Genomic DNA, 25,720 nt, shown 5'->3' with positions numbered 1-25,720 from the left:
TTTTTGAATTTATGAGTAGGCTTCTACCTTAACAGTTCCGGGTCAAACGGTCACGCATGCGCAACGTGTCTTTTGGTTCACCAGTGGCTTCGATCCCGAGGTTTCAACATGTCAGGCTTCGTTGGTAAAATGGCTAGTGCTGGCACCCGTGCAGTGACAGTAAGCGGACCAAAATTGGCACTCAGTAAGTGTTTGGTTAGTTCGTTTGAATTCTGATTAGCTGTTAATATGTTTGAGGAACTGAAATTCCGCAATTAAGTACGTGCCGTTTATAAATCCAAGATGGCCGCCAGTGCACACTATAAACGATGCTGAGTACTGTGAAACTAATAAAGTCAGTGCTAATATAATCGTTTCCATAGTTTCGCGTTGCTCTAGGTCCAAATAGGCTTCGTCTGTCATTATACACGTCAGCGTCGGTGTATAGGCCAGACCATATTTACGGCAAAAGTTGTGAGTGTTTATTTCACAACGCCGGTCTCGGTAAGACCAGGCCGGAAAACAAAATAAATTTCGGCCCAACAAAATACCGTCAAGCGAAGATTACATGCTATTAGTCACTCGACGGCAACTTGGACTTGTGTCTTCGTTTTTCAATGGATTTTGGACAGTTTCTGATAAAAACAATATTTTGATGCCCGAAAAGGCTATTCGCGAATAACAGATCTATTTCCACTATCAATTCGTCCAGCTATCAAATCAACCAATGGAATCACCTATTATGAAATTGAGTATATATAGCCAATCACATTAGTCCTCTATTGTGGCATGGTAAGTCTGTTCGTTACAATGTTCTTTTCTCTCAGCTTCTTACCGGGTTCCAGTTTTTTCGACGAAAGGAAAAATATCCCGATAAATTTGCGTACACTTCAGTGATGTACACATGCAAACATTTTGGTTAACCGAGAAAGGAGGGTCTTGGACAAGAGTGAGATTGGTTAGATTTTGAAATGCTTACAAAATACAACTTTCAAAAAACAAGCTAACTCTGGTTTTATGTCATTCTGAAATAAGGATTGGGCGCAGTTCCAATAATTTCGTGTACAGTCTCACGCAAAACTGGGTCAAGAGGATGAATAGTGGAAATAAATGGGTTATTCGCACAGCCGCATGGCGAATTGTGGAAGTAAATCTTTTATTCGCACAGCCGCGGGCGAATAGTCACCACCTTTGATGCCCGCATGGTTTCGATAGATCTTGGGGTTTTCTGGGAAAGATTCAAAATGGCTGACATGCCAGCGTAAAACCACGCCTCTATAGATACCGACAGGTCAGCCATTTTAAATTATTCCTCGACACACTGCGATCTGTCAATATCAAACGACATGTATCGTTAAATACTGGAGATGTTGGCCAGTTATGACGTCAGTCACTACACTCTAAACTACAATGAGGGAAGCTCATAATTCTCAATGCCATACATTTCACTGTGTTTTTCTGTGATTTTCATCATTTTACTAGTAAAACTGCCGAAATTTGCCGGAAAAATTTGAGTTTTAACGACATCTCGCAAGAGAAATGGCAATACCGTATTGCGCCAGTCTAACCGCTGAGGAAATAAGCGTTATTTTTAGTCCCCGTTCAGGCACAGCCTGAAAAGGGAACTTATAATTCAGGTTATGTCATATGTCCATTTTCCGGTTTCAGTTTTCCATATTCCATTTTCTTTCTCCAACATTTTCCCAGAAATTCTACAGCAGATATCAGTGAAACTTGGCTGGTTGATGAACAAGTCTCTGCTGAGTATGCACATAATTTTTTTTCCAGATCTGAAAATCCCAAGTGAGTCTTTTTCACGATTTTCATCAAAAATTACCTCTCTCGGCAACATTGACAGAACTTCTGCGCATGCTCAGAATAAATTAATTACTGTAAAATACTTTATTTTTGCTTGCAATATTTTTTTGCTATTTTCGCTGAAGGAATGTTTCAATTAAAAAAACATCCAGCGAATATACCCTTTTCTTATATTTTACAGTCAACTTGTCAAAAATCAATGAAAATAAGTTCATTACAAAACACCCAGAAAAAGTCTTTTCAGCGAATGATAATATTTCAGCTGAAATAAAATATTTTACAGTAGATTAAATCTGTGAGTAACGCTGCTGTTATTACGGCACGTGATTTCTCCATTGCGTGCAATTTATTATACATGTAGTACTGTTTATACATGTATTCTGTTCGGCTCAGTGGTCTCATTCTAGTTACTAGAAGAACTAGTAACTTTATTTGATTTCAAGAACTTCAAGAAAGCGGCATAAGAGACGTGTTTGCAAAGGTAAGTTCTCCAGTTTCAGCAAAATTGAATGTATATTGGGGTACGATTGGTGTACATTCCGTGACGTACGGACGTGAATATTATGATTGCCAGCTTTATATTCTTGTGAAAAGTCAAAAAAGCAAATAAAATATTTTGACTGTTTCTACTTGACTGATAACTGGTGATACACATCAAAGGTCACTGATCTCAGTGGAAATATGCATTGTTGTATGTGTTCAATGAAGCAAATGATTTATCTTGTAATAATATCCTTGGTAATGTATACCAGAATCCCATACTGGGTTTCAAAACCAACTCATGGAGAGATTGCACAGTCTGATGCACATTTGCAAACCTACCAATAACATCTTTACAGAAAACAAGATGTCAGAAAATCAATATAAGCACTCCTATGAACTGGGTGCCTAACTTTGATCAAGATCTGAAGCTAATAGAAAATCTGTTTAGTCAAAAGTTATCAAATCAAAAACAATACATAAAAAATACATTAAGCAAAACATTTCATCCACATTTTAAAAAGAAAATTATTCTAAAATATATGTATTCTGTATTTGACAAACAGTTCATTCGACAAATGAAAACTCACAGGAATATGTTTCAGCTATTAGAACATAATGATAGTTTTTATAATACTAGTTTAAAAATGCACTTCAGAGATTGCAGTGTTTGAAGATGTAGATTCTCAGGAGGCAACAGTACTGTTGACTTCTCCCTCCACTGGACACCAACTAACTATTTAAGTTGATTTGCATATAAAGCAGAGCTTGCAACATGATAGCTATTCATAAAAGGTGTTTTTTTTTTACTTTTCATATAATACAGTAGTCACACAAATGAGGCAGTTCATATTTGTCTCAGTTAATCATTAATTTTTGACAGACAAGTGTACAAAATACTTGAACTAAAGCCATCTAAAATTTTCTGTTATCTTGCATGTTTTATGAATCTATTCACATCTAAATGCAGCACTTTTTTTTTGCAATGAGATATTTGTTATTATACTAAAATATCTGAATTACTTTGAATAAAACTGGAAATTATGTCCCTTAAAATAATTAAACAAATAAGGCACCAATGTTTTTGTAAGATATTTACATCTTTTAAGGACATTCGGTAGACTGATTCCCCACTGTTGGTTCAACCCCAAAACTTGTTTGTATTCAAAATTAATTATGACAATGCATATTTATATTGAATCAAACTATGATAAAGGGAATTATATTATATAACAAAGGGCAAGGTCACCAGAGTTCAACTATCTTTTATGTTGTGAGCATTAAACTGTTAGTTGCAATGAAGATTTTGCAGATTTCGTGCGATTCAGCATGGCGGATGTTCTGTGACAACATGTGTATAGACGGTCGGTCGAGTATAGTCTGCAACGGACCATGAAATCGCCCTGCGTTTTTTCGGCAGTTTTTTAGTGTTTTTTTTTAATACCTAACAGTCTAATTTATATTTGACTGTAGTCATTGACACCTATTCAAGAGTATGATGTTATTGTAAATAGCGTGAATGGGTAAGCTTCGTTTCGACAATGAGCTGTTATTTCTGTGAACAATGTTAAATAATTCTTTGAATGCTCAGTTTAGTTGTTAAAAACAACTAATTGTTTGATTTAAAAAAAAAATCGTGCTGTTTTCCCCGTCAAAATCAAAGCATAAAGATCTTGCTACAACATCGGTGAATCTCTACAGTACCGCGTTGCGTTCACCACGAGATCACTGAATCGTCATTAACATATTTAAATGAGCCACGCGTGTTGAAAACATGGCGGATATCGTATCACATCGAGCATTTACGTTCGACCGAAATCATACTTCCAATTCATAAAAATTCAACGAATTACATTTTTGTGCGTTATTATAATCATTACTGAATAATAATCAACAATTTCAATACTTCGTAAACAAGTAAGTTATTCACTTGCGAAACACAGAATGACCGGATTGTGCTACAGTGATCATTTGCTACCAGTACGGTACTAACCACTAAGCAATGTATTAGTGTTTGTATTTATTCGAAACTTATTTATGAACATACTTTACTTTTCGTTATCAACAAAATTATAAAAAAATAATGCATATTACATTATGTGAATTTTTTTTTTGGGGGGGGGATTCAATTCCAACATTTCGCGATGCCTCATGCCTATGAACCAAAGGCCTTTCACTCTTCTCTGAGTGTGACACCTAAACCAGAGGTTTTATGGTGTATAAACTGGCACTAAATTAAAAAGCTGTTAAACCTTATTCAAATTTATAACTACATACATGTTATTATGTATTTCATAATGAAAACCGATTAATTAAATGTGATCTTATTTTTAATTGTTTGAACAGAATGATTTATATCGGTAACGACGTTTTCATTCAATATTAATTGTGCAATTGTTAAAATGCCTACCTAACACATTTATTGTTTTTGTTTCTGTTGCTCTGAAATAGACATTTGCAAAAAAAAAATTAAAAAATCATTCAAAAAATGATATGTTTCCAACGTCTTCCAAAGTAAAACTGGCGAAGGCATGTAATTGCCATACAATCATCAACTGTGGGAAAACTTGTATGTTATTGAAAATCTTTATTTTGTTGTCTGTGAATTAATATAATATTTGAAATGGCGTAATGGTGCAAAATATTCTCAAGCAATTGGTTTTCTGGTGGCACTACACTGTGCATTTATGCACAGTCAGTATCCCCATGCGCGATCTCAGCTTACTAAGTGATGATGGTGGTTAAAATGGAAAACTGAATACAAAAATCCAGTAACATCTCAAACGAATTCCCGTCTGCTGTGAAATGCATGTTTCGTTACATCAAATAAATAACCCAATTTTATGATAGAAGCTTGCGATCTTGTGTCATACACTGTCAAGTGATTGAGCAATAAAAATTGTGGTTTTATGTATCAGGTCATTGAATGTATCCAAAAACATGGTACCAATGATCTGAAATTTCAGGAGTGCTCGCTGAAGGTTTATCAATCTTGTGTATTGTCTTGTTCTTTTCCAATCCTGCATTTCAGTTACTAGAATTTATACTATTTCTGTTTTTCTTCTAATAATTAGGCCACTCTCAAAAACAAATATTTTTCCATGGTCGAATAGCAAGAAGAATACAAAACTACTGTGATTGCATAGTGATACCTTTAGGGCCATTGTCAATTAGTTAGCCTGATCAACATTAGAATCCTGTATATATCTAGAAGTGAAAATTAAATGGTTTACAGTATTTTATACCCATTAATAATGATTGAAATGCAATAATATCACTGCACTAAAAAGACTTCAAATAATTATTGTTACTTCTCCATTACTAGAAGGTTATGAGTAGACCAATCTTTACTGGCTTCCTTAATTATTACATGTACTTGCTCTGAAAACATAGCTTTTACAATTGTTTAAATTAACAGATGTTCTTCTATGTACAATGAATACATTTTAAATAATAAACCTTACTGTATTAATAACAAATTGTATTTGACAACACGAGAATGATTCTGATGCCCAGTGGTGATGTTGAAACAAACCCAGGTCCTGGTAATATACCAAGACCTGATTAATAAAGAAGTCATGTACAACAAGGTTCACAAACTTCACTCAGATTTATGAATGCAGTTTCTTGAGCAAGTATACATGTATGACAAATAGTTTTGTTGCACTTGTGTACTCTGAGATTCTGAACATGGGTCAGTGGAAGTTTTTAGTTGTCAGTACAAAACTAGATTATGGGAAATCACTTTATGATGAGTTGTACCCACAAAGAGTACATATTTATTCACCTGTTTGCAGATGTTCCTTGTACTACTTTACAATCAAATAACGGGGACTGTGACATTTCATGTCTTGTTGTCTGAGGATATTGTATTCCAGGACTGTATCTTTCTTTGCACAAGGCTTATATAGATTAAATTCTATCTCAAGGGCAAGAAACTGTGCTTGTGGTATTTATTATGAACTTTGATTTATCCTTTTGTGTCCTGACTTTGGTGAAAAACTAGCGGTCGCAAGGTGTCACACTTTGCCAGAAAAACAGTCCTGCTATCAGTTCAAGAACTGGTTATGAAACGTGTAAATCAAAAGTTTATTTCGTCATTTCAGAGGCTTGGGAATAACGTTTGGCATATAAAATACTGGAATAACAAGTAACCTGTAGAATGCTGTGTGGGTCATATTTTTATATTGATTTTTGTTGCATATGTAGCAAATAGTTACCAAACAATGAGAAATCTATATATAGAATTGAATATTAGACCTCTCAGGTGGTGTCACATGCATAGTTCAAGACTGCCTAACCATTGCTTACACCAGGTTTTAGTTACAGCACCTAGACGGTCTGTGGGTACAGCTTCATGTTCCGAGTAATCGCAAGAAATTGACATGACAATAGAAATTCATGAAAGACTGGCACTCCCATGCAATTAACAGCGAGTGAAATTCTTGGGATTGAAACATATATGTTGAAGTCACTGATGTAGGCAATGAAAAACTTCAAGTTGACATAAAGACAAGGTAGTTTATTTAATCAGTGCTCAACTAGATTATAATTAATTTGTTTATTTCAATTTCTCCTGAAGTCAAATAGAATACACTGGTGAAACACGGTACCGGTAGTAACCGTGGGTGAAAGGATGTTTTGGGGTGTAGTTTACATTATGTATGGAGTGGTAGGGTCGGGTGTAGTTTGTTCATTTCCAACTCTTATGAAGTCACGTAGAATTTCACTTAATTTATTTTTGCTGACATGTTTTCAAGCATTACATGTGAATCCAATTTTCACTGTGCTGTGTCTCAATAGAGTATGAGGGAAATGGAATTTTCACTGAAATTTATTTCAGGGGAAAAATGTTTTTAGTGATAATGAAGTATTATGACAGAATCCCATACCCTCGCCGTGGCTTTCAATGCGTATGGAAGTTATTTTCACAAGTGATGCGGTGTATCCTGCTGCCGTACTTTCACGAGCGAAGCCACGGGGAGGGCGTGGGGTTCTGTTATTATTACATATGTCCCATATTTTATTATTTGATGTTAAAGAAAGAACGTGCAACAAACCGGGATAGAAATTTAGGTCGGGGAACCCAATTGCCCATTAATATGCTCCAAGACAGTACTGCGACCTAGCAACGCGTGTCAGTGTAGAACGCGTGTCACTGTACGTGTGAAAATAAAATAATCATGATGTTGCTTGCTGGCCGTGGATAGACTGAGTCTTGGTTACCGGTAAATGTTGCTCATTTGACGTTGGTAATCTTTATTTGGAACTGAGTAACGCCGCAACGTCGCCAGCAGAAATCTCCTGGTATCTCGAAGTTGATAGTTGCGGCTCCATAGTAGTAATCGCTGATTTTACTGCGGGTCCAGGCTGCAGGTGAATCTTCCGAGAGCCCTTTAAGATTTATAGAACTCAGTTTCCAGGTGGTCAACATACATTAAGTTCTCCCAATTCTAGTTTTCTATGTGATGTACATGTAACATGCCAAAAATGCTGGTGAATGATTTGAACCTAACAAAAATAGCAGACTGAAATGTGTTTACAAAATAAAAATAGTTCGGTAGCCAATGGAAATACCATGCTCATTTGCATGTCGACCGTGAAAATATCGAAAACATTATCGCGTGGGTGACATGCAAATTAGTTTTAATCAAAATAAGTGACTGCCTAAAATTACCATTACTGTTGTTCAAATTTAATTTCACTCGGCAAGTATATTTATGTACCCTAAGGGAAAAATATCGTACTTCTAAATATTGTTTATTTCGAAAAACAGTACTCCTGAAGGGACTACTTTATTTGCGCTCAGACCTCATTTGCATGCATTTGCATATTAATGCGAGATGTAGACGCACCCTATTATAGTAAAAATATCTATATATCCACAGTCCCTCTAGAGGGACTGTGTTATATCCTATATATGTGTCTACATCGCGCATTAAAATCTGCATATAACATTGGCGGGTAACAAAGATTGTGATGAAGGAAAGAGTGGTATAAACAAATATCAGTGATTACTTGAAATAGATACCAGGAAGGGAGGGGGGGGGGGTAAAAGAAAAGTTATATAGCATTTTATTATTCAATAATTTATTAAAATACATCGGTTTGCCCAACTATCTGTGATACAACACCTCAGACATAGCTCATTGTACTCGGCTTGAGTGTTGGCACAAAGTTACTATTTGAATTTTTGACATCTTTTTTCATTAATGAGAAAGTTGACCCCAAAGTTGGAGTAACTGTTCACCAGGAATGGCTTTTTAACTCTTCTGTTATTTTTTTTGGCTTGGCTGATTTTGTTCATACTTGACAAGCAGGTCGTACCATCACTAATTGGAAAAACAATCCTGACCCATCGCTACCATGCCAACAGCCAAAATCTGTTTTTTTGAATACTCTCGCCTCAAATGTATTACCTCCTACCAGTCTTGTAACAGCAGTGTTCAAATGATCTTGCCTTTTATTCTGGCTACGTTGCGCACTGATCACCGGCGCCGACATTGTTACACTGTATCAACGTAATCCCAACGCAACTTTGAATAAACTGTAAATGCTGCCTCCAATCTAAAAAATACTATCGCAAAACGGTTGGAAATAATACATTTAACGGCTGAATACGTCCTAGCAATAAAATAAAGTGACTTTTAAAGACTGAATGTTATTTTGCGAACCTCGTATAAGGTGCCCGGTTTTAGTTATAAACAGACGTTAGCTTCACGACGTTCATGTCCTACCATGGTAACAGCCGAAAACATATTGCTTGTTTTTTACCGGCTTGTTTTCATTGGCAACCTAAGTATTTTTATTTTGTAAACAAATTTTCATCTGCTATTTTTATCCAGTTCAAATCGTTCAGCAACATTTATGGCATATTAGGTGTACATCACATGGAATACTACGATTGAGCATCGTCCGCCTGCATGGTGTTGTTCCGTTCGAACATTCCTCCCTCTACAACACCGTGCAGTAATACCATTCATAATCGTGTATGTCACGTGGTTGCGCGATAGAAAGTTTACCGACCAATAGAAAGCTTTGTTACAAAGACTGCCAGAAAACGCTCGGAGCTCTGCATTTCTGATATTTCGGCTTCATTACTGCCTATATGTGTTGCAGTGATATCACGAGCTTTGGGGTATAACACCTACTCTTCTATAATAGTCAACAGTGGTGACAACACTATTACCACTATTATTAAGTAAAGCTTGAATAGCTTTGGTCTGAATATCAGTGAGTTGCATGATGTATGGATATTGTCGCTGTATCGCCTCGACATCCAAGCCAACACAGCTTTACCTGTGCCCAGCGACATTTATTCTCGGGTCAGGCATTTTCACCGCCTGGCAACCATCATGGTGAAACAAAGACCAATAAATTCTCAGAAAACGGTATTATGGGATGGTTGTTGTCACCCCCTACATATGCAAACTATTTAATATATTGGTTGGATTTCTTCAAAGTTAAGTTTGTGCTGTTTTCTCGATTTTTTTACCAGTGCACAGCAGCTTGCGCAGAGTCCATAGAAATACATGGTATTGTGGTGCGCGTCTTAAATAGCAACGTGGAGCGTTTAGTGACTTAGCTCTGCCTCGAAGATTTTGATAGCTTGGCCAAGCGCGTTGAAGAAAGAAGTTATATGATTGGCTGTTGTTAAACTGATTCTAAACTGTGAGGGCATTGTCACATACACATAGTCCTAATGAAATACTTCAAGGTGATATAGAGTGGAGTGCTTTGCCGGAACATTCACCTTGAAAATTCAAGATGCGATTGAGAGAACTTGATGTATGTTGACTGAGTTTTATCATAGTACGAAGTACCAGAAGGCTTCTGCTGGCAACGTTGCGGCGTTACCCAGTTCCAAATAAAGATTACCAACGCCAAATGAGCAACATTTTAACTGGTAATCAAGATTCATTTAATCCATGACTAACAAGCAACATCGCAAGCGAAGTTGTAGCATGCAGAACTAGCAAGTCATCCGTGGAGTACCGCAGTAGCACGGCATGTTTGCCTTCAGCATTGTATGCAAACGAATCACGTGGTGTGCCGTTCTCGTTCAAACCCGGGATTCGATCAATAGGGGAGTTTCAATAAAAAAACACATTACAAATCATGCAAGTTCAACATTTTCAAACCAATATACTAAAACAGAAATGCTCAGCAATGCAAAAAAGGATAGATATTACTTTTCAGTATACACATCTCTGATTTTACAATCCCTCACATATTCTACTCCCAATTATTCCTGCATAAAATAGAATAGCCTCTTTCCATGTTGACATTCTCAGTAAAATCATGTGATAGGCTGTTACAATTGGCTGTTACATACTATTTCGCCGATCTGGAAAATGTGTTTAATTAGCTCTCATTCAAGCGACAATGCACATTTCCCAGTGTGAGTGAACCTAGCTCGAATCTGCCATTGAAAAATAGGGGTGTTTTCAGCAAAAAACGAATAATCCTTGAGTGCACACAATACACTTAATTTTAGAACAAATGTTGCATTAGTTACAGCAGCAGAATACCACAGAAATATCAGAGGAAACATGAAAACACGATATATTGTATTTCGACCTGAACCCTCTCTATTGCAATTCCAGGGATTACCCCCATATGTGCAACCATTTTCCACCTTCGTATCACCCAACCCTGAAAACAAATTCTTAATACCACGCTGAAGCGTTTGGTAATAAAAACGTAAAAGTTTAGAACACGCTGATTGTGATTCTGTTATGCATGATTGCTATTTCCGGTGTTCAACTGCTAGAAGATTGAAAGAAAGTGTGAAACTTGGTTTCGTTACGACATATTAGACTAGAATTATCCAGAAAACACAAGTCAAGTTAGGCCAACTGTGACTGCTTGAAAGCAATGATGAAATTGAGAAGTACTGTTATTCAATATCAATGAATCTATCATCACTTTTAAATTACCTTTGAAGAGTGCGTTACCGGGACGTCCATGCCAGGACCTACCTGTGTTGAAGTTTATCGGTAAATCAAACCTCTGTCAACAGACACATTTTCCCAATCAGCTATTTATTTCGGTACTGAAGTCAGAATGGCAATTTCAATGTTTAGCTACCATAATTTATCTCCATTATGAGCAGGAAAATAAATTGCGGAACTCGATTGAGATGGATTTAACGGCAGCTATGATTTAATTGTTGACATTGTGCAGTATGCAAATTACCAGCATAGGCGCGAAACTATTAAGGGATATGTGAAACAATATTAGGGAGAGGGTCAAATTCACGTAATCCTCAATTTTAATGATGTTCACTTTAATAGTCTTAATTTTTTTTCTTCAAAACTACGGATATTATTTTATATATTTTAATACAACTACAATATGTTAATTAGTATGCAAATTAATATGCAAATTAGAAGCCAATCTGAGACAATTTTCTGGAATGAACACTGCAATCCAGTTCAAAGGAAATTTGACATACACTTAGGTTACATGATCACTACCTCTGCTGATTAGTTTTTTATGCACTTCTATCTGCTTTTATATTAAATGTATTATTATTTTTTTGTATTTTTCTCAATAATATTTTTTTATTTCTTTTGATAGCTTGGCATCCATTTGGTTCAGCTCAAGTGAAATTTTCTGCATATCCCTGGTCAGATTTTAATGACAATGAAAACACAAGTACTCTGGCTTTTTTCACATTCTTAATATTTTATTTTTGCAGAATCTCGTGAATATTAATTTGACAACTTTGTAGAGTGGAAACAGACTGTTGAATTAGTTCATCCTAGACTTTGGTAGAACATGTTTAAAATAGTACAGTGTGAACTGCAATTTCTTTCTGGCTGGTATAAATTTATTAAAGTGCCTGTGAAATGGCTGCTATTTTCACTCCTAAAATTATCCATTGATACATAAATATTATTAATTTTTATGTTTCTAAGCATGAATTAATTTTTTAAGTGAAAAAAAATGTGTTTTAAACTCAGTCTACGGCAACTTTATTTTTGTGTATTTTAAAACGAGGCTCCTCATTAGCTTCTCATTTGCATACAGAAATTCACCTTGTGACGTCAGAAGGGGAAGTCGCATGGCAGCTTGCATTGACGATACATGTAAATAAGGCATATTTCTTGTGCAGTTTTCTCGTCTTTGACTAAATTTAAACTTATGTACTTGTTCGTCGAAGAAGAATGGACTATAATTAACACATAGTATCAATTTTTGTTGCATGGGTTTGAGTTAGATGCGAAATATGTTCGTTCTGGCGTAGCTGGTCACTGAGATCGTCACCAACACCAGCACACATTTGTACACTGTCGCTGGACAAAATAGAATTTGACATCGGAATTTTCTCGTTATTTAGCAGGTCACTAGGCACGTTACTACACTGTTTTATTAAAACTTTCAAAATAAAATTGAACACATTTTGACATTCTAAACATTAGACTATAGTGATCACTATAAAATAATTAAAAAAACGACAAATCACAGTTACTAAATAAATGACAGTCGCATGGAAATAAATTGACATTTTGTTGAAATAGGTGAACGCGCCGGGTCACGGCGAGGGCAAGTGCGTTAAAAGCGGCGTTTAATTGGATAACAAAAATAATCGAGATCGACACACATACAGATAAATTCAGAGTGGATTCGAGTTAGCGTGATCCATGGCATGATGACAATCATGCCATGGATCACGCTAACTCGAATCCAACATCGTATTAAAACTTTATTTGGTGGAAACACATTGACCAAGCCTGGATTCTTATTTCATAAATTAATACCCAGATTAAGCTGCAAGCATGGAGGTAAAAAAAGAACAGAGATGTGAATTCGACATTCAACACAAACCACCAAAAAATTCAGAAACTTTTAGCCTTCGAAAATGAAAACAATCAGCAGTGTGTAAGGGCTGTGTAATTTCCTGTTTGTCTGACGCTTCGTTTTCGTGTCACTGTCAAAATTATTGCTACCTTTTACTTAACAGGGACTAAATGGTCTCTATAAAACGATAATTAGGATTGCAGAAAAAGTCAACTGATTTGAAACACTTGCCGGACGTCTCTCTCTCTTCTGAAATCTGCCTCAGTAATCATGGGCTGGTCCGGAATCTATTTCTTTCAAAAGTGTTGCGCCAGGTTTACGTTGTCGGCGTTTCTCTTTAAACCTAGTCGCTTTTTTTCATGGACGAGGACAGTTTTTCCAAAGATTTATGTATATCGTTTAAAAGTATACTGAATGGCCAGTGTTATTACGGCTCAGGGGTATGACTTCCTCTCACATTTTGTCATTTGGTGGCGCACTTTCGGCGAGAGTCGGAAATCCGGAAACAGTTGACCGTTTCACGATAGGTGGGCATGGCTACAACACGAGAAATATCCCAAATTTACTTGGATATGAGTAATCATTTTCAGCAAAAGAATCAATAACTACCCATTTCAGTGGGACACAGATCTAAAATGGGAAACGTGAGGGTGGGTATTGCACATGCACTTTAAGTAATATTTTTTCGTACTAAAAAGAATCAAATATCTTTTTTAATTAAATCTAACAACCAATGGGAGCACATATGCTACAACCTCTGCTTACTTTGCACTAAATGTTTTGTTTGTTTTTTTCAGGTGCAGAGCCAGAATTTTTTTCTCAGAAAGCAAAGCCACTGGAACTGCATGTATTACAAAAGCATACCGATACTATTCGCTGCGTGTCTGACAATTGTATAAAGTTTCGCAGGTCCTCTCTTTTTTTTTTTTTTTACTTCGAGAAGTGCTGTCAACCAAAGCATAAATATGTGTTTCTCTGTACATAAAATTTCACACGATTTGTTAATATCGATAATGATAATAAAAACTTGATAATATTTTTCTGGATTTTTGCACTTAATTTGTGACATGAATAAAAGTTGCTGATACCTGTCTCACTTAGTGACATTAATAAAAGTTGATGATACCTGTCTCACTTAGTGACATTAATAAAAGTTGATGATACCTGTCTCACTTAGTGACATGAATAAAAGTTGCTGATACCTGTCTCACTTAGTGACATTAATAAAAGTTGCTGATACCTGTCTCACTAAGTGACATTAATAAAAGTTGCTGATACCTGTCTCACTTAGTGACAATTATAAAAGTTGCTGATACCTCTCTCACTAAGTGACATTAATAAAAGTTGCTGATACCTCTCTCACTAAGTGACATTAATAAAAGTTGCTGATACCTGTCTCACTAAGTGACATTAATAAAAGTTGATGATACCTGTCTCACTTAGTGACATTAATAAAAGTTGCTGATACCTCTCTCACTGAATGGCATTAGTAACAATTGCTGACACCTCTCTCACTGAATGGCATTAGTAACAATTGCTGACACCTCTCTCACTGAATGGCATTAGTAACAATTGCTGACACCTCTCTCACTGAATGGCATTAGTAACAATTGCTGACACCTGTCTCAATGTGACAGTTTTGTATTTGTAGTAGGTTGCACTAATTATAACATGTTAATCTAATTTTCAGATGTTGCCAATTGGTCTAAACCTCGACTCAGCAAATTTTGGTACTATGCAAAGGTGGAACTAATTCCTCCTACTCCAGCAGAATTTCCCAAAATATCCAAAGGAATTTCAGATATAGTGGCATCGGCCAAAACAGGAAAATGGAAACAGCTAACAGTTAGGGTATGTATAGAATGGAAAGGTGGCATCATGAAATAAAGTAACTAATTGAAAGTTTTGTCATGCTCAACTTTTGTCACCCCTATAATATTATTAAGGTTTATAGGATCTATCGGCTATACGGTCATAGACTTTACTACATACAGGAGTTTGCTTTCATAAGGAACATGTACTATTCCCAATCCCTTCCTAAATGTATCCTGTCAGGTGACTACTATGACCATGATGTCATTACAATGTCTCAATTTCACTAAATTGTGCAATCTTGTACCTAACTTGTCAAAAATGCTCCCCTAGCTACACACTTGTACTACATGTGGACCTCTCTCAGATGTGTTCATTTCGTGATAATATCTTGAATTTTCTAATTTTAGTGAATATTTTTGTAATTGTTGTTAAAAAGTGATATTTTTGACTTCTTGTTAAAAACCCCATTCAGATTGCTTTGATATTGCATATATAGGTACTACATGTGGACCTTTTTCAAAATTATTTTTGTCTACATACTGTGGAATACTTTATTTATGCTGGAATTAATTTTCGCTGAAAAGGTCTTTTTGGGCGTTCTTTACGGAATTTATTTTCACTGATTTTTGATGAGTTGAATGTGAAATATGGGAAAAAAGTATATTCGTTGGATTTTATTTTCACAGAAATAGTGAAAATAAATTCCTAGCGAAAATAAGATATTCTACAGTATTGTTCATTTTCACTACAGTATTGTTCGAACACAGTCTGAAAACTGGGACTTGTGTTTTGACCACTGTGCGTGCATGAGTGCGCCCCTGTATCTTAGAAATGCCTGGGCCAATCACAATCAAACTTCACACATACATCATACATGATATTATACATATGCACGTCAATTTGTTTCACAATCTGATTCAAGATGGCCGAATGGCGGCCATTTTTGTGCTAAAAAAATTATAAAAATCAAGCATTTCTCGGCTGTTTACAGATGGATTTTGTTCAAACTTGGTATATACATGTACATTAGAATTACGGGTTATAGGACCTTGATGCAAATAATTTTGTTTTTCATTAAAGTTTCAAAATTTTGTTTTAATGAATGTGGTTCTCGTGTCATATCTTTGACTTGCTTTCACTGATTATGTTCAAATTTTAAATATTCATTATACATCATGTCATAGATGGACAGCTCTATTGGTTTGACGATCCTATTCAAAATGGTGGCCATTTTTGTGCTAAAAAATCCTCAAATATCAAGCATTTCTAGCATTTATGGATGGATTTCGTTCAAACTTGGTACATACATTAGACATTACAGGTTCCTGATGCACGTAATTTTATTTTTCAGATTGTATTCAAAATGGCTGACTGGCGGCCATTTTGTTTTAATGATTGGGCTTCTAGAGCCATATCTCTTAAATGCTTTGACTGATTATATTCAAATTTTATATATTTGTTATACATCATGTTTTATATATATATATATATATATACATGTATTCAAAATGGCTGATTTTTAATGCTGTTCCAGAGCAATATCTCTCAATATGGACAAGTACTTGTTTGACGATCAGATACGAATGTCAATCATTTTAATGTTAAAAAATCATATTCCTGACATGGTTATATTCCAGCTATATTACTATAAACAAAACTATATAATTGAAGAATATAAAAAAAAAAGTGCAGAACAATTTGGGCAAGAAAGTGTCGTGATGAAAAGTTTAAAAGAGTACATTAGCTAAGACCTCGTCCAAAATATAACTCAATGAACAGTTAACATAACTTTGAGTTATGGGCAACATACACCTCATAAATCAAACAGTTGGCCAAACATCAAGCAAGTTACGGGCAACATAGATTTTTGACTCTTCTCAAATGGGAGTCTTTGCCGTTAGTCTGTATGTATGCATGTACCGTAAAAACTCCAAAATTTCGACCGGTTTTAAATAATTGGTGTTGGGAATCTGACATGTTTTTAGAGTCAAAATTAAGGTGCATTTTCGAACGGTCAAGTTTTTCAGAGTAGAAATTAGCAAATGAAAAAAATGGGGATGACAGACAGTGTGCTGGAATGGAATGTCGGTCAAATTGACATAAGCTTCCCCATGTTTCACGGTAAAAGCAAAGGTCATGGCCGAGTTGTAGGCTAAACAACTCAAAATCAAAACAAAGTCATCAATCACTATGTATTATGATAAGGAAAACAAAACATCAAGATGCGGAGAAGAGGTCAACATAAAACTAATAGGTCAAAAGGCAAAGCTGTCTCGCACCACCTAGAAAAACTTGTGAATGTCCGAAGTACAGGTACAGGTGGAAGTTTAGCAATGAGACAATTTGTAACTCCCAACCCAGTGCAATATATCCGGGTTAGAATCAAAGCTCACATGTCCCTTACTTGAGGTACCAGATTCTGCCGTAAATTTGCTCTTGGATTAAAAAATAAAATTGGGTTTAAAAAAATGAAATGGGACTTTTAAGGTATATTTTGGCATAATTTTTCAGACATTTCAATCATTCCTGACGGCTAAAATAGTCCAAGTTATACCGTCGTCATTGACGTCTATTCAAGAGTATGATTTTTATCAAGACTAGCGTGAACGGGTAAGCTTCGTTTCGACAATGAGCTGTTATCATGTTATCATGTTTACAGCAATGTTAAATTATTCTTCTAATGCTCAGTTTATTAGTCCCCGTTCGGACAAAGTCCGAAAACGGGTACTTATGTTTTGACCTCCGTGTGTCTGTGCGTGCGCGTGCGTGCGCGTGCGCGTGCGTGTGCGTGCGTGCGTGTGCGTGCGTGCGTGCGGACCTGTATCTTAGAAATGCCTGGACCAATCACAATCAAACTTCACTCATACATTATACATGATATCATACATATGCACATCAATTTGTTTCACGATCTGATTCAAGATGGCCGAATGGCGGCCATTTTTGTGCTAAAAATCATCAAAATCAAGCATTTCCCGGCAGTTTACAGATGGATTTTGTTCAAACCTTGTATATACGTTGGACATTATAGGACCTTGATGCAAATAATTTTGTTTTTCAGATAACATTCAAAATGGCCGACTGGCAGCCATTTTGTTTTAATGAATGGGTTTCTAGACCCATATTTCCAACTTGTTTTGACTAATTATGTTCAAATTTTAAATATTCATTATACATCATGTCATAGATAGACGGATATATTGGTTTGACGATCCTTTTCAAAGTGGCCTAATAATGGCTATTTTTGTGCTAAAAAACTTGTTTTATTTTTTAGATCGAATTCTGAACGTCTGACCAGTGGCCATTTTGTTTTAATGAATGGGCTTCTAGAGCCATATCTCTGACGTGCTTTGACTGACTATGCTCAAATTTCATATATTCATTATACATGTATTCATAATGGCTGATTTTGTTTTAATTAATGCTGTCCAGAGCAATATCTCTCAATACTCATTTGACGATCAGATACAAATGTCAATCATTTAAATGTTAAACAATCATCATATTCCTGACATGTTTATATTCCAGCTATATTACTATAAACAAAACTTTATATCTTAAATTTGATAACTAACGGGGACTGTGCCATTCATGGCTTGTTTTTTAAAAAGAACTAATTTTTTAATTTAAAAAAAATCATGCCGTTTTCCCATCAAAATCCAAGCCAAAAGATTGTACTACAACATTGATCTCTTTCGCATTGCGTTCAATAACATTAATATATTTAAATAAGCTATGGTAATTTGAACACATGGACCTCATCCAGTTTTTTGATTGGTTAATTAGTGATTTGACCTATTTGACCTAAGAGAACATGGCAGATATCCTACAGCATCGAGCGTTTATGAGACCAGAATCATTTGCTTACGATGAAACTAAGTTGACTTTTATTTGTATTTCATAACAATTCAAAGAATTTATTTTGTGTACATTATTATAATCACTACTAAGTAATAATCAACAATTGTGGAACACAGCATGACCGGATTTCGCAACCATGATCATTTGCTTCTACACGATGCAGGTGTGTACATTTTTATTTGAAACTTCGTTTAGAATATACTTTCGTTACCAATAAAATAAAAATCTCTCAGTCAATCAGAAACTCGGATTCACGCCTTCGGGGAAAGTCCCGTTTGGACACTCACATCGATTTTTTTTTTATGTATGTATGTATCCATGCATGCATGCATGTGTATCAGTCTGTTCCACTGATGTCTAAAGAACCACACATCGGTTTTTGATGAAACATCATATGGTAGATTGTTCCAGGTAGCGGGGCCAATATCAGCAAATGTGCGTTCACCATATGTTTTGGTTGTAACGCACAGTTTCAAGGAAATACGGGGGCTGTGGATGAACGAAGTTATCTGGCAGGAGTATATACCATACTCGATCGGATTTTTTTAGGGGTGGGTGCTTACCCGAGCACCCCCCTTCGAAAAAAAGTGCGAATGAAAATTTTGATTCATCATGTTACGGATTACGTCTTTGAGGGAAATCAAATTACCAAATTAGTTGCATCGTCATTGATTTTCACAGTAAAGAAACAGAAATGATCACAAAAAATATGCACATTTTATTACAATATTAATTACGTACCACCAGAATTTACAAAATTAAAAACATTAGTCTGTTGGAACACAGGGGGGTGTGATATCTCAAGAACCATACATTGATTTTTGATGAAACTTGGTGCATAGATGCTCTGGGCCAATGCGCAGATTTGATTAGGTTTTGGTAAAAATCCATCCATATTAATTACCTAATTTGCATGATAATTAGCTGATTTGTAGCTGTTCCATGACTATTCTACTGATATCTAAAGATCCACTCATTAGATTTTGATGAAACTTGGCACATATATGCTTCAAACTAATGTGCAGATTTGATTAGTTTTGGGTAAAAATCTGTGCAATATTAATTACCTAATTTGCATAATGATTAATCAATTTTCGACTTTTCCACTGATCTCAAGTACAAATCATCAATGAAACTTGGTACATAGGTCCTCTTGGTCTATGCAGAGACCTGATTAGTTTTGGAATATATAATTGTGCATATTAATTACCTAATTAGTTAATTTTCAGCCTTTTCACTGATATCTTGAATACTAATCACAACTATCGAAGTTATGTTAACTGTTAATTAAAGTTTGTGTTACTAAATGTGGTTGTTCAACAACAGTAAAAATTTATGTTGCTCGTAACTTGAAATTTAGTCAACTGGTAATTGAACATTGAGTTACAATTTGGGAATGGTTTTGCAAAAGCATGGTTTTTAAAATAACAGCTTCAGTATTATTATCACTTGATATACATATATATATATATATATATACGTGTAAAAGAAAACTAACCTCTCATTTAAAATGTTAATATGACAGAAATGTTAATATGCTGCAACTTCGTTTATGATGTTGCTTGCTGGTCTTGGATTGACTGAGTCTTGCTTCCTGCTTAAAATGTTGCTCATTTGGTGTTGGTAATATTTATTTGGAAGTGAGTAACGCCTCAACAACGCCTCCTGGTATCTTGATGCCAGGTGGTCAACATAAATTATGTTCTCCCAATCGTTATATTCCATGTGATGTACACCTAATATGCCAAACATGTTGCTGAACGATTTAAACCAGGAAAAAAATAGCAGATGAAAATGTGTTTACAAAATAAAAATAGTTCAGTAGCCAATGGAAATACGATGTTCATTTGCAAATCGACTATGAAAATACCAAAAACATTATTGCATGGGCGATATGCAAACTAGTTTTAGTCAAAATAAGTGACTGTCTAAAAGTACAATTACAAGTATATTTATGTACCCCAAGGGAAAAATATCATATTTCTAAATATTGTTTATTTCTGCCACGTTTCGAAAAACGATACTCCTGAAGTAACTACTTTGTTTCTTTCAGACCTCATTTGCATATGCGGTGTGGAAATACCGATTTTGATTACAGAGACGATTCAAAATAAACTGCAGTACATATGTAATAAATCAATTTATTAGTGATTTGCAATTACAATTTGCATCATTATGAAAACAATATTTGCAACCAAGCTGGTGAAAACTGAATTTTATGTACTCATACATGTTGTTTTTTACTTTGGCTTGTGATCCAAAATTTTGTTTTTTTATTTTAACTATTGTAGTAACAAAGACTCATTCACAGAACTATGAACATTTTGACTTGTAATTAACAATATTCTTAATGTAATACACAAGTGTATTTTTTCCTAAATCTTAAGTCAAAATTATAGTACAGAAAAAAAAATAGGCTGCTCATATATATTTTTATTTATTTAACATCCTTTAGAATGAATAATAATGGATACAATACACAAAACGCTGACAAATATTGTCAAACCTTAAAAAAAACAGAAAATGAAAAAAAAAAAACTTCCATGTAACTAGAAAATCTGGTATATAGGACAAGTTGCTGTCTTGATCGAATCAGATGCTCAAATATCGGCCTAAATGGAGTGAAATAGTTTTGTATTGTTTAAGATAAAGCTGAATTAGTCATTAAGGTTTATTTCGTTGAAATTTGTGGATATTTTCATGCTTCTATGTCTTCTTTGTTGATCATAGACAGGGTGAGATGATCTGTTTTGTGTTAATTCCCATGTTCAATATTTTAATGTTTATTCATTAACCTTCTAAACAATTGTTGCCAGTTTATTTTTTCACTGTTACCTTTTCTGCTACTGTTGAATATTTGATTTTCCCAATGTACTGAAAATACATTTTATTTTCTCTTCACAGGAAGCATGGTTGAACACGCTTGTTGCAGTTGAAGTCTGTTTTTGGTTTTTTATTGGTGAACAAATAGGAAGACGTAGTCTGATTGGTTATAATATTGATTTAGCTGTGGAACCACCAAAGCATAACATTATTTAAATATTTCCCTTGCTATTATCTGAAAACTGATTGTGTTCTGTTGTGTATAGCATCCATTGTTTGCCTTTCAATTTTTTCTGACATGTTTATGAGTTTAAGTGTTAGAATAAAATAATATTCAATTTGAAATATATTTCTGTGACTATGCTGCTGATAATTATGCATATTGAAATACTGAAGCGCAAAGAATTCACCAGCTGTAACAGAACACTAATTCTCTTGCCTTTCTTCCTAACAAAGTAATATTCTGATGTAGTTTTGTCTGAATTATAGCAGTTCGTACTGAGATGCTTGCCTTGCAGTTCTGAGTGTTAAAACTACTACATATACTACAAAAACAAACAAGGTTTATTTAATACTGGGTTCTTGGACGTCTGTATAAAAATTATGATTGCTCCTGAAGCCAAATCAATTTCCACATTACTATATTGGATAGATGAGATGTTGGCTGAGAGGGTTCCCTGGCAAATGGCTATGGGGAATTTTCTAGGACATGAAATCTGATCCGAAATTAAATGTTTGGATCCTAGGCAGAGATATTTATCGCAGATTGAACTTTATATCCTCTAAGAGCCGAAGTTGGGTTACCGGTATACTTGTACTTAAAACCCAACACCAAATATCGTTTATTTTTGGAAATTGGGCTAGTTCTGTATTGCACAAAATTTGTAATGAGACCCAAGACCATTCCTCTATACTTTTAAAGTATTCAAACATTAGAACAGGAAGGGTTTGGTAGCACTGCAGGTGTCATGTTATCAAAGGACATGAAATTGTTCATCTGACATCTCATTGTTTCTTTCAAGCGAACTCCGAAACATACACTGCGAATAGTAGTAAGGTGTTGCCCCTGAAACCATTCCACAGAAACCCTGGAATTTACTCCAGTGAAAATCTGAGAATTTTGATGGCAATTTTTAGCTCCGCTGTCGACATTGAGTGATTGTCAGTTGTCGTCCGTGTCAATGTTTTACTTTTTCGACGACTTCTTGAAAACTACAAGCCTGAATGCTTTGATACTTGGTGTATATGTACCTTGGGTAGACCTCTCTCAGGTTTGTTCATTTCATGATCATATCTTGAATTCTCTAATTTTGGTGAATATTTTTGTCATTTTTGGTAAAAAGTGATATGTTCTACTTGTTAAAAACAGCATGTCCAATTGCTTTGATATAACATATATAGTACTACATGTGGACCTGTCTCAGATTTGTTCATTTTGTAATAATATCTTTAATTATCTAATTTTGCTGAATATTTTTGGTAAAAAGTGATATATTCTTATGGTTAAAAACCGCAATCATTTATGGTGAAAAATGATATTTTTGAATTCTTGATGAAAACCGCAAGTCCCATTGCATCGATACTATGCATATTGTTCATTTTCTAATGATATCTTCTGTTCTTTAATTGAAATGTGCATTGCTAACAGCAGAGCTATCTCAGCCGAGAGACTGCTTGTTTTGGTAAACCCAATGTTTACATGTTTGATGGTTGTCATCGATAGACATGTGTAATGTTTCTATTTGCTGGTCTTATCCAAATCGATAAAGTGAGGTGGTCAAGTTATTGAAATGAGACTGCAAACAAGGGGTATAAGTGCCTGTCTATCTTGTGGCGCATACGTAAAATGGCAGTAAACTAAAATTTGTCAAAAAAAATCTGGTACGACAAAGCTGGCTGATCACTAAATCTCACTGATGACAGACATGCTAGGATTGCAAAGGTACCATTTGCTGTTGGGTCCCACTGGAGAGTTGCTAGGATTGGGAAGGTACCATTTGCAGGGGTCTCACTGGAGAGTTGCTAGGATTGGGAAGGTACCATTTGCAGGGGTCTCACTGGAGAGTTGCTAGGATTGGGAAGGTACCATTTGCTGTTGGGTCCCACTGGAGAGTTGCTAGGATTGGGAAGGTACCATTTGCAGGGGTCTCACTGGAGAGTTGCGAGGATTGGGAAGGTAGCATTTGCAGGGCTCTCACTGGAGAGTTGCTAGAATTGGGAAGGTACCATTTGCAGGGGGTCTTACAATAGAGTTGCTAGGATATGGAAGGTACCATTTGCAGGGGGTTTCACTGGAAAGTTGCTAGGATTAGGAAGGTACCATTTGCAGGGCTCACACTGGAGAGTTGCTAGGATTGGGAAGGTAACATTTGCAGGGAGTCTCACTGGAAAGTTTCTGGGATTGGGAAGGTAGCATTTGCTGGGGTCTCACTGGAGAGTTACTAGGATTGGGAAGGTACCATTTGCAGGAGGTCTCACTGGAGAGTTGCTGGGATTGGGAAGGTACCATTTGCAGGAGGTCTCACTGGAGAGTTGCTAGGATTGGGAAGGTACCATTTGCAGGGGGTCTCACTGGAGTGTTCCTAGAATTGAGAAGGTACCATTTGCAAGGGGTCTTCCTGGAGAGTTGCTAGGATTTGGAAGGTACCATTTGCAGGGGGTCTCACTGGAGAGTTGCCAGGATTGAGAAGGTACCATTTGCAGGGGGTATCACTGGAGAGTTGCTAGGATTGGGAAGGTACCATTTGCATGGGGTCTCAATGGAGAGTTGCTATGATTGGGAAAGTACCATTTGCAGGGGGTCTCACTGGAGAGTTGCAAGGATTGGGAAGGTACCATTTGCAGGGGGTCTCACTGGAGAGTTGCTAGGATTGGGAAGGTACCATTTGCAGAGGGTCCCACTGGAGAGTTGCTAGGATTAGGAAGGTACCATTTGCAGATGCAGAGGGTCTCACTGGAGAGTTGCTAGGATTGGGAAGGTACCATTTGCAGGGCTCACACTGGAGAGTTGCCAGGATTGGGAAGGTACAATTTGCAGGCGTCTCACTGGAAATTTGCTAGGATTGGGAAGGTACCATTTGCAGGGGGTCTCACTGGAGAGTTGCAAGAATTTGGAAGGTACCATTTGCAGAGGGTCTCACTGGAGATTTGCAAGGATTGCGAAGGTACCATTTGCAGGGGGTCTCACTGGAGAGTTGCCAGGATTGGGAAGGTACCATTTGCAGGGAGTCTCACTGGAAAGTTTCTGGGATTGGGAAGGTAGCATTTGCAGGGGTCTCACTGGAGAGTTACTAGGATTGGGACGGTACCATTTACAGGAGGTCGCACTGGAGAGTTGCTGGGATTGGGAAGGTACCATTTGCAGGAGGTCTCACTGGAGAGTTGCTAGGATTGGGAAGGTACCATTTGCAGGGGGTCTCACTGGAGTGTTCCTAGAATTGAGAAGGTACCATTTGCAAGGGGTCTTCCTGGAGAGTTGCTAGGATTTGGAAGGTACCATTTGCAGGGGGTCTCACTGGAGAGTTGCCAGGATTGAGAAGGTACCATTTGCAGGGGGTATCACTGGAGAGTTGCTAGGATTGGGAAGGTACCATTTGCATGGGGTCTCAATGGAGAGTTGCTATGATTGGGAAAGTACCATTTGCAGGGGGTCTCACTGGAGAGTTGCAAGGATTGGGAAGGTACCATTTGCAGGGGGTCTCACTGGAGAGTTGCTAGGATTGGGAAGGTACCATTTGCAGAGGGTCTCACTGGAGAGTTGCTAGGATTGGGAAGGTACCAATTGCAGGGGGTCCCACTGGAGAGTTGCTAGGATTAGGAAGGTACCATTTGCAGATGCAGAGGGTCTCACTGGAGAGTTGCTAGGATTGGGAAGGTACCATTTGCAGGGCTCACACTGGAGAGTTGCCAGGATTGGGAAGGTACAATTTGCAGGCGTCTCACTGGAAATTTGCTAGGATTGGGAAGGTACCATTTGCAGGGGGTCTCACTGGAGAGTTGCAAGAATTTGGAAGGTACCATTTGCAGAGGGTCTCACTGGAGATTTGCAAGGATTGCGAAGGTACCATTTGCAGGGGGTCTCACTGGAGAGTTGCCAGGATTGGGAAGGTACCATTTGCAGGGAGTCTCACTGGAAAGT

General features: G+C 36.5%; 1 protein-coding gene across 1 annotated transcript; it reads left to right on the top strand.

Annotated features, from left to right (window-relative positions):
• The first annotated feature begins 38 nt into the window (after nt 1-38).
• LOC100376172 (ATP synthase F(0) complex subunit g, mitochondrial-like) lies at nt 39-21,931 on the top strand. The gene is made up of 3 exons (XM_078010942.1): nt 39-184; nt 14,774-14,934; nt 21,664-21,931. The coding sequence occupies exons 1-3, from the start codon at nt 109-111 to the stop codon at nt 21,796-21,798; spliced, it is 372 nt and encodes a 123-aa protein (XP_077867068.1). The 5' UTR covers nt 39-108; the 3' UTR covers nt 21,799-21,931.
• The last annotated feature ends 3,789 nt before the right edge of the window (nt 21,932-25,720 follow it).

The sequence above is a fragment of the Saccoglossus kowalevskii genome, chromosome 5, assembly GCF_978046115.1.
Source record: "Saccoglossus kowalevskii chromosome 5, keSacKowa6.1, whole genome shotgun sequence".
Taxonomy (NCBI): Eukaryota; Metazoa; Hemichordata; class Enteropneusta; family Harrimaniidae; genus Saccoglossus; species Saccoglossus kowalevskii.
This window is presented reverse-complemented; position numbering and strand designations above follow the sequence as displayed.

Coding starts and splice junctions, on each gene's coding strand:
- LOC100376172 (XM_078010942.1), top strand. CDS start 109: ATGTCAGGCTTCGTTGGTAAAATGGCTAGTGCTGGCACCCGTGCAGTG. Junction 185..14,773: donor CGGACCAAAATTGGCACTCA/GTAAGTGTTTGG, acceptor TCTAATTTTCAG/ATGTTGCCAATTGGTCTAAA. Junction 14,935..21,663: donor GGAAACAGCTAACAGTTAGG/GTATGTATAGAA, acceptor TTCTCTTCACAG/GAAGCATGGTTGAACACGCT.